Raw genomic sequence first — 16,648 nt, forward strand, 5'->3', positions numbered from 1 at the left:
TCTCAGGAATCAAACCCACATCCCCTACATTGCAAGGCAGATTGTTAACCACTGGACCACCAGGGAAGTCCCTGTTTGCATTTTAAGAGCAGACATCTATGAAAATGCTCTCCAAGAATGTTTTGAAATTTGCACTCACCAAAAATTGAAATGAGCATAAAATATATGTTCGGAAATTAATAGTGTGAAAGTGTTAATCCCTCAGACTCATGTCTGAGTCTCTTTGCAACCCCATGTACTGTAGCCCACCAGGCTCCTCTGTCCATGGAATTCTCCAGGCCAGAATACTGGAGTGGGTTGCCATTCCCTTCTCCAGGGGATCTTTCCAGCCCAGGGATCGAACCCAGGTCTCCTGCATCACAGGCAGATTCTTTACAGGCAGGCAGCCACCATGTGAAGCGCTTATACTGGGATTTCCGACCAATAGCATAATGAATTAAGTTGGAAACGTTAATAAAGAAAAAATTTTAATATCTCACCCTATAGCTCAGTTTTGATACTGCTATTATTAAGAATCAGACTAAACTAAAAGCAAACATTGAAAATAATACTGTGTTTATTTAGCAGATATAGCAAAGATTTATATCTTATTGTTTAGATTTCATTTACATATTTACTTCTCATATAATTTTATATTTAATCATTTATAAATACATTTGTATATTAACAGTATGGTAAATTACTTTGAGGTGTGGTTGTTTTGGGTCTCAGATAGGGCACAGGAGAACATGTTCTGAGGTGTATCAGTAAAGTTTGAAAACATACTACCTTTAATTAATATTACTTTTAAATTTTTTTCATATTAGTAGATCAAAAGAATGTTCTAAAGTGTTTCTTTTATTTTTGTTTTTCCCGTTTAGTCTGTAGGGTGTATCATAAAGAAGTATATTTTAAGAATAATAGTAATTATGAGGAAATGTTTTAACTTCATTTAACATCTGTGCCAGATGTGATGTATTTAATTATTTTTTTAAAAAAGAAAGTGTTTGTAACTTTCATTATTCTTCTGTGTGGTGCATCTTTTATTGAGTGTTTTATACAATTGATAAGCATTATTCAGTGGCATATGGTCTGAGTCTGACGTGCTTTGAAAAGAGTACAGAGTTCTGATAATGAGGATTCTGTGAAAATGGGAAAACCAGCACAACAGATATGCTTTGAGAAAGTATGGGTTTTTAGCATCTTGAAACAATATATCACACTCAAAGGGACAGAACTGGGCTGCACAATCTGTTAGCTCATTCTTGTCCAATCTGGTCTCCTCCTTTCTTTTGGAGCCAGCATTGTCATCAACTCACTGAATTATATTCTGACTGGAATGTATTTCAGGCGCAGAGTAATGTATCTACTTAAATGGAATCCTATCTTTCTACAAAAGCTTTTTGAGTATAATAAATTTAAAATATAAAAAAAAATTTCTATTAAGTTAAAGTAATTGGTTCAACAGTTTACATATGTGCCTCCTCCCCAACCACCCTAAAAAAAAGAGCATACTTAGAGAAGTGTAGGGCTGTTTTCCTTTTATTTTTAATATTGAAAAAAATTTTTTGGTTTCACTAACATATAGTCAGACATATTTCAGAGACTGTTTATTGGAAAGATACCTGTACCTTATAGCAATTGTTACTTGAACAGAAGTGAACTGTGGCATTAAAACTTCCTCTAGCAAGGAGTTTTAATTATGATTATTCTTTTTAAAATTCAATAGCAGCTTTCTAACAAAAATTAGGCCTTAATGTCCTACGACATCCAATGAATGTGATAAATGAACTTTATCCTAAGCATCTAGATGGTACTAACTGTCCTTGAAAAAATTAAGACAATGGTAATTCAGATATTTTTTTGTGAGGTTCAATTCTCTCATGGAATCAGAATTGAGAAAAACTACTATATAGTATTCAAGATTACCCAGTCTTTTAATTTGAAGTATAACATGTTGTATAAATGAATTGAGTGTTACCTTAGAGCTATATTACTTTATGTAAAGAATTAAGTGTTATCATTTTTGTAAAGTCATAAGCACAATGCCTGATACTTAGTAAGTACTCAACAAATTATATATATTATCATATTTAAATTCCTAAAAAATTTTGCTCATATTATGTTGTTTTGATCAAGATGAAATTAAGTATAGCAGTAAAGATGCATATAATCTAGTCAAAAATTATATTTTCAAATTTAAACAGGCTCTCCTAGTAATATTTTATGCTTATTGGTTGAGTAACATTACTATAAATTTTGCTTTTTTATAATGTACAGATAACTCAGAATTCATCTATAGTAACCATGTAATAAAAGAAGTTGTTTTTTGTGATTGTCCTCATGAGGATTTTAGGTCTTTACCAGTTCAGATAGGCAAATAGTTCTTTTTAATGCATTGATTTATGTGGAAGTGGGGGCAGAGGAATGAGAAGCAGCTAGGCTTCCCTGATGTGGAAGGACAAGATATTATTGCCTCGCCAAACCTCCTGCCATAGGACTCTTCTTCTTCCCTATGGTAAATTGTATGTTATTTTTTCGATATGATTGGCATTACCATGGAACACTGCAAATTATACAAGTTATAAATATACAGTGATATTTAAGATGTGAAACTGAAAAATCCCCAAACTAATTATCAGAGCTCCAATATCAGCAAATTAATTCTTGATAGCATAAATTGAAGCTATTTTATTCAGTGAACTATTGAACAAAAAAAGGATAACAGGCTGTCACTTGAGAATGGCTAACATAATTTGTGAGACAGGACAGCACCTTTCTTTATAGCATACATTTGTAGTCAGTCTTTATGCTAATACATTTCCATATTCTTGCAAACAGTTTATAAAGAAAATAACTCAACAATACCCGGTGACTATACTGTGACTGTGAAACAGAACAAATTGTTTATACATTGCGTTCAATTCAGGAAAGTGGATAAATGACATTTCTGATGTATATGTTAATAAAATGTTACCTAGTCTATGCACTACTTCTTATACACTGATAATTATTATAAAGTGAAACTTCATCTTTCTCTTCTTTTTTTTTTGGATAATTGGTATAAAACAACTTTTTCCTACACAGAAAAACTAGTGAGTTTTGTAACAAAAAAGGATTTGTTCCCTTTGCATAAAATCTGTGTTGTATTAAGTATTTTCCATGTAGAAAATGGAAAGTGATTTATTTCACTATATTCTGAGAGTATTTATAAAATATGAGTTTCAGAAACTGTTTGTACATATAAAATTCAGTGAGCTAAACTGAGGCTGGAAATGCAGTCTGTTTTACAATGCAAAACATGGAATGTATGAGAATTCTGAATACAATCAAATTAGCATTTAAAATAAATAAGGTAAAGAGTTACTTAACCAAATAAAATAAATAAATAAGAATTACTTTATATTGCTAGAATACTTGATAGACTGTTTAGAAAAAATAAGCTTAGATTTCTACCATACTTTTTATTATGAAATAAATTACAAGTTAATATTTAAATGTAAAAATAAAACTATACCAGAAGTTAAAGAAATAGTAGGTGCATATGTATTTAATCTCAAGATGAGGCAGTTTTCTAACCAAGAAAACATAAGGCCAATTTAAATTTTAAGTCCATAAAGTAAAAAACAAATAAATAAATTGATAAATTTATAAATAAATAAATTGACAAATAAATAATAAATTGTAAATTTAGTATTATACATATAAAACTGGATGAAAGTTTATGATAATTTATTAAAAATGAAACAATTTTTAAAATGAAATGAAAAATGAAAAGTATTTAACTGAACTGTTGATCAAAACATGAGAAGTAAGTAAAAGTATATACCAGGTTGGTTTTTTAAATGAAGAAGCTGAGGCATAGAGAGGGTATGTAACTTGCCACCAGGTCACTAAGTTCAGTGAGAAAGTCTAAATATGAATGCTCACTCTTTGGTAAAATTATAACTGATTTTTTCTATTAATTTTTTGTCCTTCCTAAAGTTTTATTACTGAGCCAAAAAATAGAAGTCTTTTCTGTAACAAGACAAGCAGACACTGAAACATCTTTAGGCAATATTGCATCCCTTTTAATAGTTGTGACTCATCAAGGGGTAATGAGTACAGATTTTTTTTTCCTTGATACATAAAAATAGGATTGATAGCATTTAAATTTTAATTAATGTAGGCTATACATTCTCACTAAGCAGATATTCTGTTCAACTAATTTAACTTTAATCATTACTGCAGATGCGGCCTAGATTTTTATGCCCATAAGAATTAAAAAAACAAAATTAACCAAATATAGTCTTATGAAAAATGTAAAGCTTGTGCACCTACAACTTGTAATTGTGTTTTTATTCGCAGATGGAGAATATCATTGGAACAATAAGGGATTCCAACCTGAAGCTGACACTTGCTTTTGGAATAGGAATGCATCATGCTGGGTTGCATGAAAGGGACCGAAAAACAGTAGAGGAACTATTTGTAAATTGTAAAATTCAGGTATTTTTTTTTTCCATGAACAGACATTTAAAAGTGACTTGAAAAAAAAAAAAAGTGACTTGAAAATTGTGTTTTAGTTAGATGTAAGATATTATCTTTTATTTTTTAGGTTCTTATTGCTACAAGTACATTAGCCTGGGGTGTAAACTTTCCAGCTCATTTAGTAATTATTAAGGGAACAGAATATTATGATGGAAAAACACGACGATATGTGGATTTTCCTATTACAGGTAATATTTTTAAATTTACAAATACATTAGACCTCTGTTTTAGTCTTAAGAATTTGAATTTGCATGAATTAAGGTTTAGAGAATTGGTCACATATGATGAGCAAATTGTAAATTTTTGTTTCCAGTAAAAATATAACTCAAAGTGTTGAGCCATTTTTATTTTTACTTATCTAATTTGTTAATGAATGTCAAAAGCACAATAATTTTTTTTTTAATTAAAAAGAGATTAGTACTGATTAGGAACTTCGCTGGTGGCTCAGACGGTAAAGCGTCTGCCTCCAATGTGGGAGACCTGGGTTCAATCCCTGAGTTGGGAAGATCTCCTGGAGAAGGAAATGGCAACCCACTCCAGTATTCTTGCCTGTAAAATCCCATGGACGGAGGAACCTGGGAGGCTACAGTCCATGGGGTCGCAAAGAGTTGGACACGACTGAGCGACATTTACTTTACTAGTAGCTATTAGTGACTTTCAGTGTCTGTGTGTGTTGTTCAGTCCTGTCCAACTCTTTGCGACCCCATGGACTGTAGCCCACCAAGCTCTTCTTTCCGTGGAATTCTCCAGGCAAGAATGCTGGCATGGATAGCCATTCCCTTCTTTGGGGGTCTTCCTGACCCAGGTATCAAACCTGGGTCTCCTGCATTGTAGGCAGATTCTTTATCGTCTGAGCCACCAAGGAACCCCCATAAATTATAATTAAATATTATGTTTAATTTTAAATCTCCTTCAATAGACATGATTGTTTCCATAGGATTTCTAGAACCAAAGCACTTGTTGCTATAATTCGTATAAGTCAAGTAACATATTTTAAAACCTGATAGAATATTTTCAGTAAGTTTTGAACAGGGTGATATACCAAATGGATATTTTAACTCAGTTAATGTATAGAAGACCTATATCATTTCTCAGTAATAATTTACATCAGAGACTCCTGCAGTATAAAAGAAAAATTTTATACAGTGGGTGAGTTGAGGATGAGGCCTAAATGGATCCATTACCATAGGTAAAAATAATCAAATTACCCTGCTAAAGAGGTTTTTCTATGTGTTTTATTTTTCTCTTATTTGACTATAGTAGTTATAACTCTTAAATATCATTTGTTAAACATTTAACTAAAGGAACCTTTGATCTTTCTTACTTTTACATACACCGTAAGGCTCTTCTGAGGACTCAGTTTTCTGTCTTAGTGAATTGGTTATTATATTATTAGAGAACTCTATAGTAGGCATAAGAGAGCATCCCTTGTCTTAAAATACTCTTTCTTATTTTCTGGTATTGTAGAAGCATGCCATAATCCGTCAATATTTTTTGTGCTACATGCCACATTACAAAATAACTCTTGTCCTCTTTTTTATAGATGTACTCCAGATGATGGGGCGTGCTGGGAGGCCTCAGTTTGATGACCAAGGCAAAGCTGTAATTCTGGTTCATGACATAAAGAAAGACTTTTACAAAAAGTTTCTTTATGAACCTTTCCCAGTAGAATCAAGGTAAATTTTGCTGTAAATTAATTTAAATGGATTATGTCTTAGCAGGTTGATGTTATTGTGCTTATATTTTATTAGGTAAAAATCAGTAAAACTTGTAGTTCAGAAAAATTATTTGAAGTGAAACAATAGATTTATCACAATAAGACAACATTAAATTATAATTTTCACTGAAAAACAAAGCTGTTTAAAAGAAGCAGTGAAGTACTTTGTTCAGTCATGTTGACTCTGGAGCCAGAACACTTAGGTTCATACCTGAGGTCTCCACCACTTATTTGCTATCATCCCTTTGACAAAATGGACAATGCAAAGAAATAGAGGAAAACAATAGAATGGGAAAGACTAGAGATCGCTTCAGGTAAATTAGAGATACCAAGGGAACATTTCATGCAAACATGGGCATGATAAAGGACAGAAACCGTGTGGACCTAACAGAATCAGAAGATATTGAGAAGAGGTGGCAAGAATATACAGAAGAGCTATTCAAAAAAAGATCTTAATGATGGCAGAAAGCAGAGGAACTAAAGAGCCTCTTGATGAAAGTGAAAGAGGTGAGTAGAAAAGCTGTCTTAAAACTCAACATTCAAAAAATTAAGATCATGGCATCCAGTCCTATCACTTCATGGCAAATAGATGGGGAAACAATGAAAACAGTGACAGACTTTATTTTCTTGGGCTCCAAAATCACTGCAGATGGTGACTGCAGCCATGAAATTAAAAGACGCTTGCTCCTTGGAAGAAAAGCTATGGCAAACCTAAATTACGTATTAAAAGCAGAGACATTACTTTGCTGACAAAGGTCCATCTAGTCAAAGCTATAGTTTTTCCAGGAGTCATGTGTGGATGTGAGAGTTAGGCCATAAAGAAGGCTGAGGGCCAAAAAATTAATGCTTTTGAACTGTGGCATTGGAGAAGAATCTTGGGAGTCACTTGGACTGCAAGAAGATCAAACCAGTTAATCCTAAAGGAAATCAGTCCTGAATATTCACTGAAGGGACTGATGCTGAAGCTGAAGTTCCAGTACTTTCACCACATGATGTGAACAGCCAACTCGTTGCAAAAGACCCTGATGCTGGGAAAGATTGAAGGCAGGAGGAGAAGAGGATGACAAATGGTTGGATGGCATCACCAACTCAATGGACATTAGTTTGATGAAGCTCTGGGAGATGGTGAAGGACAGGACAATCTGGTGTGTTGCAGTCCACGGGATCACAAAGAGTCAGACATAACTGAGCGACTGAACAACAACTTTGACAAACTCTTTGCTCATTTCTCAGCAAAAAATAATCTTTTCTCTGTCAGATTTGTACATTTTCATTCTTAACATATATCACTTGCTACTTTTTATCACTGTCTTCTTAATATACTGAACTTCATTTACTATATTCTAAATGCAAAGGATAAAACACATTTCTCATTTATACTGTAAATAGTTATTGAGATTTTTTTACTGTGTTAGAATTTCTACTAATGTTCACTTTTTTAATTTGGAAAATATAAAAATATTTAATATGTGGGACATAGCTTATCCTGTGCTAAGAGAAAATTTATGATCATAAATATATATTTTAAAAGAAAGAGGAAAAATGAATTATCTGAATATCCATCTCAAGAATTTGCAAAAAAATTAGCAAATTGAACTCAAAGGAGAAGATAGATAAGACAGAATTACTGAATTAAAACCAAACATACATTACAAAAAAGTATCAGCAAAGCCAAAAGTTTATCAATAATATTGATAAACCTTTAGTCTGGTCAAGAAGAAAGAGAGAAGGAACAACATAATATCAGGAATCAAAAGATATAAAAAAATTTTAAATAAAAATATGATGAAAAAATTTATGCAGATTTTAAAATTTTATATCAAATGGTGAAATTCTTTTTTAAAAAAGCTTACTAAAACTGACACAAAAAGAAATAGAAAATTTAAATAGTCTATCAAAGCAATTATATCTGAAATTTAAAATCATTCCACAAAGAAATTTTCTGATCCAAACATTTCACTAGTGAATTCTTTACAGCATTTAAGGAAGAAATTGAACATGAACTCTTTTCTGCTCTATAATAGTAGAAAAGATAGGAATATTGGCCAACTTACTTTATGAGATTAGAATAACCTTAATACCAAAACCTGATAAATTTAGCAGAAGGGAAGGTAACAGAGCTGTGTCTCTCATGAATATAAATGTAGAAATCCTATATAAAACTTCAAATCAAATCTAGTAATGTATAGAAAGATAACATATTACATCTAATTACAATATAAGTGCAAAGGCTTATTACTTGAAAATACATGAATATAATTCACTGTATTAGCAGGAAAAACATGAGAAAAATTATATGATTATCTCAGATATTTTAAAAACTGTTTGATGAAATTCCACACCCATTCATAATAAGAATTGTTAGCCAACAAATATACAGGGAAATGTTCTTAATCTGATAGAGTATCTACTAAAAATCTACCTCAGATACCATAATCAAGGGTTCAATATTAAATGCTTTCTCTTAGAGACAGAAAATTATACAGGGATATTGCTTTCACCACTGCCAGTAATTAAGCATTGTGCTAGAGACCTAAGCCAGTACATTAAGGTAAAGAAAAGAAAAGTGAAAATACTTTTTGAGCAAGTTCAGTTCAGTTCAGTCGCTCAGTCGTGTCCAACTCTTTGCGACCCCATGAATCGCAGCAGGCCAGGCCTCCCTGTCCATCACCAACTCCCGGAGTTCACTCAGACTCACGTCCATCGAGTCAGTGATGCCATCCAGCCATCTCATCCTCTGTCGTCCCCTTCTCCTCCTGCCCCCAATCCCTCCCAGCATCAGAGTCTTTTCCAATGACTCAACTCTTCGCATGAGGTAGCCAAAGTACTGGAGTTTCAGCTTTAGCATCATTCCTTCCAAAGAAATCCCAGGGCTGATCTCCTTCAGAATGGACTGGTTGGATCTCCTTGCAGTCCAAGGGACTCTCAAGAGTCTTCTCCAACACCATAGTTCAAAAGCATCAATTCTTCAGCACTCAGCCTTCTTCACAGTCCAACTCTCACATCCACACATGACCACTGGAAAAACCATAGCCTTGACTAGACGAACCTTTGTTGGCAAAGTAATGTCTCTGCTTTTGAATATTCTCTCTAGGTTGGTCATAACTTTCCTTCCAAGGAGTAAGCGTCTTTTAATTTCATGGCTGTAGTCACCATCTGCAGTGATTTTGGAGCCCCAAAAAATAAAGTCTGACACTGTTTCCACTGTTTCCCCATCTATTTCCCATGAAGTGATGGGACCGGATGCCATGATCTTAGTTTTCTGAATGTTGAGCTTTAAGCCAACTTTTTCACTCTCCTCTTTCACTTTCATCAAGAGGCTTTTTAGTTCCTCTTCACTTTCTGCCATAAGGGTGGTGTCATCTGCATATCTGAGGTGATTAATATTTCTCTCGGCAATCTTGATTCCAGCTTGTGTTTCTTCCAGTCCAGCATTTCTCATGATGTACTCTGCATCTGTTAAATAAGCAGGGTGACAATATACAGCCTTTATGTACTCCTTTTCCTATTTGGAACCAGTCTGTTGTTCCATGTTCAGTTCTAACTGTTGCTTCCTGACCTGCATACAAATTTCTCAAGAGGCAGATCAGGTGGTCTGGTATTCCCATCTCTTTCAGAATTTTCCACAATTTATTGTGATCCACACAGTCAAAGGCTTTGGCATAGTCAATAAAGTAGAAATAGATGTTTGTCTGGAACTCTCTTGCTTTTTCCATGATCCAGCAGATGTTGGCAATTTGATCTCTGGTTCCTCTGCCTTTTCTAAAACCAGCTTGAACATCAGGAAGTTCACGGTTCACATATTGCTAAAGCCTGGCTTGGAGAATTTTGAGGATTACTTTACTAGCGTGTGAGATGAGTGCAATTGTGTGGTAGTTTGAGCATTCTTTGGCATTGTCTTTCTTTGGGATTGCAGTGAAAACTGACCTTTTCCCGTCCTGTGGCCACTGCTGAGTTCTCCAAATTTGCTGGCATACTGAGTGCAGCACTTTCACAGCATCATCTTTCAGGATTTGAAATAGCTCAACTGGAATTCCATCACCTCCCCTAGCTTTGTTCGTAGTGATGCTTTCTAAGGCCCACTTGACTTCACATTCCAGGATGTCTGGCTCTAGGTCAGTGATCACACCATTGTGATTATCTGGGTCGTGAAGATCTTTTTTGTACAGTTCTTCTGTGTATTCTTGCCATCTCTTCTTAATATCTTCTGCTTCTGTTAGGTCCATACCATTTCTGTCCTTTATCGAGCCCATCTTTGCATGAAATGTTCCCTTGGTATCTCTAATTTTCTTGAAGAGATCTCTAGTCTTTCCCATTCTGTTGTTTTCCTCTATTTCTTTGCATTGATCACTGAGGAAGGCTTTATCTCTTCTTGCTATTCTTTGGAACTCTGCATTCAGATGCTTGTATCTTTCCTTTTCTCCTTTGCTTTTTGCTTCTCTTCTTTTCACAGCTATTTGTAAGGCCTCCCCAGACAGCCGTTTTGCTTTTTTGCATTTCTTTTCCACGGGGATGGTCTTGATCCCTGTCTCCTGTACAATGCTACGAACCTCAGTCCATAGTTCATCAGGCACTCTATCTATCAGATCTAGGCCCTTAAATCTATTTCTCACTTCCACTGAGTAATCATATGGGATTTGAATTAGGTCATACCTGAATGGTCTAGTGGTTTTCCCTACTTTCAATTTCAGTCTGAATTTGGCAATAAGGAGTTCATGATCTGAGCCACAGTCAGCTCCCGGTCTTGTTTTTGCTGACTGTATAGAGCTTCTCCATCTTTGGCTGCAAAGAATATAATCAGTCTGATTTTGGTGTTGACCATCTGGTGATGTCCATGTACAGAATCTTCTCTTGTGTTGTTGGAAGAGGGTGTTTGTTATGACCAGTGCATTTTCTTGGCAAAACTCTATTAGTCTTTGCCCTGCTTCATTCCGTATTCCAAGGCCAAATTTGCCTGTTACTCCAGGTGTTTCTTGACTTGCTACTTTTGCATTCCAGTCCCCTATAATGAAAAGGACATCTTTTTTGGGTGTGTGTTCTAAAAGGTCTTGTAGGTCTTTGAGCAAGAGGAGTGACTAAAAAACACAAAAAGAAGACCTCTGGGACAGTAGGAATGCTTGATCTTGGCATTGGTTACACAGATGTGTTCACATTGTGAATATTACTTGAGTTGTATGTATATAGTTTATGTAATTTTTTTCTATATATACTTCAGTAAAAAATGGATTAAAAATTTAAATGTGCACATTGGATGTAATATTTTATCTTCTACAAAATATATATAGAGAAGTTATATATTAACTTCTCTATTAATGGGCATTCAGAGTTTCTAGTTTTCTCTCTTATATATATTGCTGCAGTGAAGGGTTTTGCTTCCCTATCCTAACTTTTGAATGTTTCCCTAACAGGTGATAATGAAAAAGTAAAATTGCTGGATCATAGTGATTATTCACATAGACATTGCCAAATTGCCCTCCAAATTAGCTATACGGATATACACTCTGCCACTGATGACTGGAGAGGAATAAGGCAACTTTTTTTCATTCAGTTTATTATGACCTTTTCCTCATATCCTTAAAAACATCCTTGTGGAAGCTGTTTTTAATACTACATATTGTTCCATGTATCATAATTTACATGTTTTTATCCTTTATTGGACATTACTTCCCTTTTTTGTATTTTATATAAGAAACTGAAATGACCATTTTGTTGTGCCAATATTTCAGTGCATCTGATCATCGCTATATTCCACACCACCTAGTACATTTATCTTATATGGCTGAACTTAATATTCACTGAATTAATGAAGGGAATATCCTTGCTCCAACATAACTGTCCCCTATTTCCTACCAACTCTTCTACCATCTGCCTCAGTATTATTCTGTACTTACTCCAATGCCCTATAAGAAAATTCTGCTCTCCAAGGTGTGTCGTCTCTTGTCTACTCATAGGTTGGCTCTCATCTTCTTCTTGTAAAAGTTACTAGCTCCCTTCCTATCAGCCTGTGTTTATTTGCACCTAGCAATTCATTTCGCCAAGATTATATACAAAGTATATAAATTACAGGAAACACATTTGTCCTATATCTTGGAACATCAAATTTGAGTCTTGACTATGTGTTCAAGTGTTTTTCATTTAATTTTCATGTATGTTTCCCATGTCTTATTCACTCTGTAGTTTATTAGGAGTGCTGTCTGACCATTTAAATGCAGAGATTGCTGGTGGTACAATAACATCTAAGCAAGATGCAATGGATTATATTACCTGGACTTACTTTTTCCGTCGTCTTATCATGAACCCCAGGTAAGCACAGGACTATTATTTATCTTTGTTGTTCTTCTCTAAAGATCCTTTTTGTATTTAAAATATCACCTGTCTGTGGAAGACCCAAAATATTTCACTCCATCTGCTCTCCATTAAGTATAGTCTCATTTCTCCACCAACCTTCTGAATGTTGCCACATGGACTTCCTACCATCATTTCAAATTCAACATGCCTAAAACTGAATTAATCATATCTAAAAATTTTGCTCAAATCTCACTTTCTTGGTCAGAAATTAAATATATTGTTTTGGAAATGGAAAGTAGATATGGTTTTCTTAGGAGACATAGGATAAGTGGTGGCATTTGAACAAAGACTTGAAAGAGGTGAGAAGGTTGACCACATAAATATCTAGTGAACAGCATTTCAGGCCAGGGGGACAGGAGAGGTTCTAAGACAGACATGTCTGGTGTGATGAAGGTGCAGCAAGAAGAAGATATAGCTAAAGTGGAATAAGTGGGGGGTGTGGAGAGTAGTAGGAGATGAGGTTGGGGATTGTGGGTGGGTGGTCAGTGGTCTTATTAGTCTTATGAGGCCTTCGGCACCCATGTAAGAACTTTGATTTCTATTCTGGGTGAAATGAGAACCTTTGTTGCGTTTTTGATCAGAGGACTGACAGTATCTCTCATATCATAAAGAAGGCCAATTATAATCATAAATGTTATAAATAATTTGAACTTCCCTGTTGAAAGGTAGAAATTCTCAGATTTATTTTTTAAATATCACTAAAAAAAAATTTTAACATTTCAAATCAAGAGAAAGGGCCCAAATAAAGTTAACAATTTGCATATTTTACTTATCTGCTATAGTCATGCTCTGCACTTTTCTTTCTAATTGGCCCTAGTATCTTTTTATTGTTGTCTGTGTTAAAAGCCCCTATCCACAAAGCCAGAGCAAAGAAAGGCACAGGAAATTGGTACACTTTTTCCACTTACTTTTAGTTCTAGTAAAAGTTTTAAGAAGGCTAAAATCATTGTCTCAAATGAAGAGCTTGTATTATGTATTTAATATATACTTCATACTTCATGTCATTCAGTGCCATAAACTGAGATTTGACTTTTCTTTGGGTGGGAGGGGCTTGTATACACACTTGTGTGCGTGCATGTATGTGTGACAAGGAGAAACTGAAGTTTACTTAAAAATTGAAAGAGCAAGCACCACTCCTGAAATACAGTCACATATAGATAAATAAATATGTCCCAATTCTCCAACCCTCTTCATTTATTCATATTACTGTAAAGTGTCCACACCATACCACCACCCAAAATAAAATTTATGTTGAGAAAGATTTCAGTTCCTGGGTTGTTCTCTGTATGTCTTTGTATATTTTTATGTTTTGATATGCATGTGTGTATATATGCAAATATATGTAAATACATATAAAGATATATATTTATAAGATTAAATATATATGTAGATACAGATATATGTATAAATTAGTTTGTTTATATATAAACACATGTATTGGTGCATCATGAAATATAATATATTTCAAATTGAGTTCTGGATTCAATTTGTATGTTCAATTTTACTCTCTGTTTTCCCCTGAGAAAGCTTCTAAATATTTCTAGGGGGAAAAAATGTTGTGGTAGTTTCAGCTGTCCCTGTAACCACTTCCATTATTTGTGTCATTATTACTGCTGCATAATCTGAACATAAAAAAGCATGGTGCTGTAACAAATGACTTCCCAGTACTGACAGTTATAGCAGCAGCATTTCTATACTGATGAAAAATTTCCCAGCGAGATCTCTGGCCAGGTTTACATAAACCAAACAGGAAATGACTGCCACTATTCACATTAAATCCAAACTGTTTGGTGTGACTTTATCTATGTTTTACATTACAATAAAATCTCTCTTTTTCAGCTGGTAAACTTTCATTCTTTTTAAGGTTGAAAAAGATAACAAGGTTTCGTGTGAGGTATTCTTGTTTATCTTTTGATAAGATCTTTTAAAGTTAATTTTTTTAAGCTTGTTTTACTTTTTGATCCTTTAAATGTAATCAACTTTGTAAAATTTTATGATAGGGAGAGGTTTGTTTAAACTTTTTCCCAGTGGACTGCTAATAGAAGTAGCCTGTCTAGCCCATGTGCTGGATGCTGTCAGTATCAAACTGCCTTTGACTTTCACACCTCTCAGGGGACTAGTAATTGTTGTGTTCAAACAGCCTGTAATTGTGATCCCGCTGGCTTTCTCAGTACGCTTCTGGCTATTAGAATCATTAAACAACTCAGCACCTGTTAACAGCATTGTAAATATTCAACCCTGCTTGTGTGCAGGTTGAGTCCAATATAGAGAAATCTTACAGAGCTCAGCCTCGTAAATTACAGCCTCTGACAAGTCAATTATTGTGAAACTGGGTTTCTCTGTGAAATAAATGAAATACCATGCTGACAAAAAAGGTAGGCTGTCTGTTTATAGCAGAGAGAAGATAATGACTTGATGATTCAATGCAGTGAGCATGAAACTACATTGTATCCTTTATCCATAATTAAACAGTTGTATAATATTTCTGCTTTAATAACCAATAAATTATAAATTTTCTACTGTGGCAAGTGCAACATGAAAACAAACCTTTTTACTTAGCAGTTGCATGCTTTTTCAAGCTAGTAAAGTGATTGTTAAAATTAATATGTAATTTTCAAGCTAAATGCTTATAATTATTTAGGCTAGAAATTGCATGGTTACTGAACGTTCACGTGTTAAAAGCAAAGGCCGTATAATGCTACTAATGAAGGTTATATAAATATAAACTCCATCATTTATTCACAAAAAAGTGTCAGAATATATTCTCAAAATTTTATGGGATCTAAAAAATGGATATGAAAATTTTTATATAACCTTAGACTCTCAATAAAAATATTAACAAAGAGTAATAATACTTGATATAGATCCGTGAAGTCATCACTAGCAAAACTAGATGCATTTTACTATTTGTGTTGGCTACATAGGAGAAAAGTTTTTACTATTATATTCAACAATGTAATATTTAAACTAGTACTGTGTTTCTAAAGTTGTCACTTTTAAAAAATAAAGTTAATCACTTACATGTGCCAGAATATCTGAAGAAAACAATTTTAGGGATTTTGAAAATTCTTGATAACCCCCCAGATGTAGTAAGGACAAAAGTTTCAATACTGAATGTATTGAATGTCAGTTCAATTACTTAAATAGAGTTTTTCATTTCTACTCTTATGCAGGTCAATAATGTTGATGAGCACATTGGAAAAGAACAGCTATATTAAGAAATTTATCAATGGAAGCTTTTTAAGTTATTCTGCTCCAAAAATGCTGTTAGTTTTTAGCAAGTTAGATTATTAATAATATTTTACTGTAGTCATTAGATAATTTGTTGGAGTCTCAGAGTCATGATTTTACTTGAATTTTTTTTTGCAACTCATTGTAAATGTTTAAAACATGTTTATCCTGACTCTACTTTATCTGAATAAATGCCACAAAGTAGTTTAAACTATTTTCCAATAGATTTGAATAAACAAACTTCAGATGAGATTTTAGCCCATCACAATATGTCTTATAAATACATAAAATAGTGAATAAAATAAATAATTTAAAAAGAATCTATCATTTTTAGAGATGTTTTTATCATTAATAGTTTTAAGTATTATTTTTAAGTGTACCAAATTCATTAAAAATTAATTAAAATTAAAATTCATTAAAGCATAATATGGTAAAGTTGACATTCCAGTTATATTTATATGGGAATGTCTGTGATTATCTGTAGCAGCAACCATGAGATTTTTTTTGTTTTCTAATAGCCTAATAAACTTATAGATGAAATGGAATCACGACTTTTCATTTTTCATGGTAATATTCTTTTCACAATGTCTTCTTTCTGTAATTTTAATTGCATAAAGAATAGCTTGATTTGTGTTCTGCAAATAGTACTACTTATTCAGTGTCCTGGACACATTTTCACTAGTTTTCGTCCAGTTAGATACAACTTTATCAATGTTGTATTAGTCCAGACAGCTGACAAAAGTATTGGAAATTTTATAGGCTTAGCAAGCCAAAAGAATGTGAAATATAAAGTCAGCGCTTGCATTGCACAAAGTCTGGCTGATAAATTTCATTTGTTGGGAAAAA

The 16,648-nt window shown here is 33.6% G+C and overlaps 1 protein-coding gene across 1 annotated transcript in view; it reads left to right on the top strand.

Moving 5' to 3' along the window:
* The window catches only part of ASCC3 (activating signal cointegrator 1 complex subunit 3), a 336,073-nt gene that overhangs the window by 245,269 nt on the left and 74,156 nt on the right, over window positions 1–16,648 (top strand). The window contains exons 31-34 of the mRNA XM_019967310.2: window positions 4,327–4,464; window positions 4,574–4,694; window positions 6,050–6,182; window positions 12,401–12,526. Coding sequence (XP_019822869.2) covers window positions 4,327–4,464; window positions 4,574–4,694; window positions 6,050–6,182; window positions 12,401–12,526 — 518 coding nt within the window. The remainder of the gene's footprint in view (window positions 1–4,326; window positions 4,465–4,573; window positions 4,695–6,049; window positions 6,183–12,400; window positions 12,527–16,648) is intronic.

This window comes from Bos indicus, chromosome 9, assembly GCF_029378745.1.
Source record: "Bos indicus isolate NIAB-ARS_2022 breed Sahiwal x Tharparkar chromosome 9, NIAB-ARS_B.indTharparkar_mat_pri_1.0, whole genome shotgun sequence".
NCBI lineage: Eukaryota > Metazoa > Chordata > Mammalia > Artiodactyla > Bovidae > Bos > Bos indicus.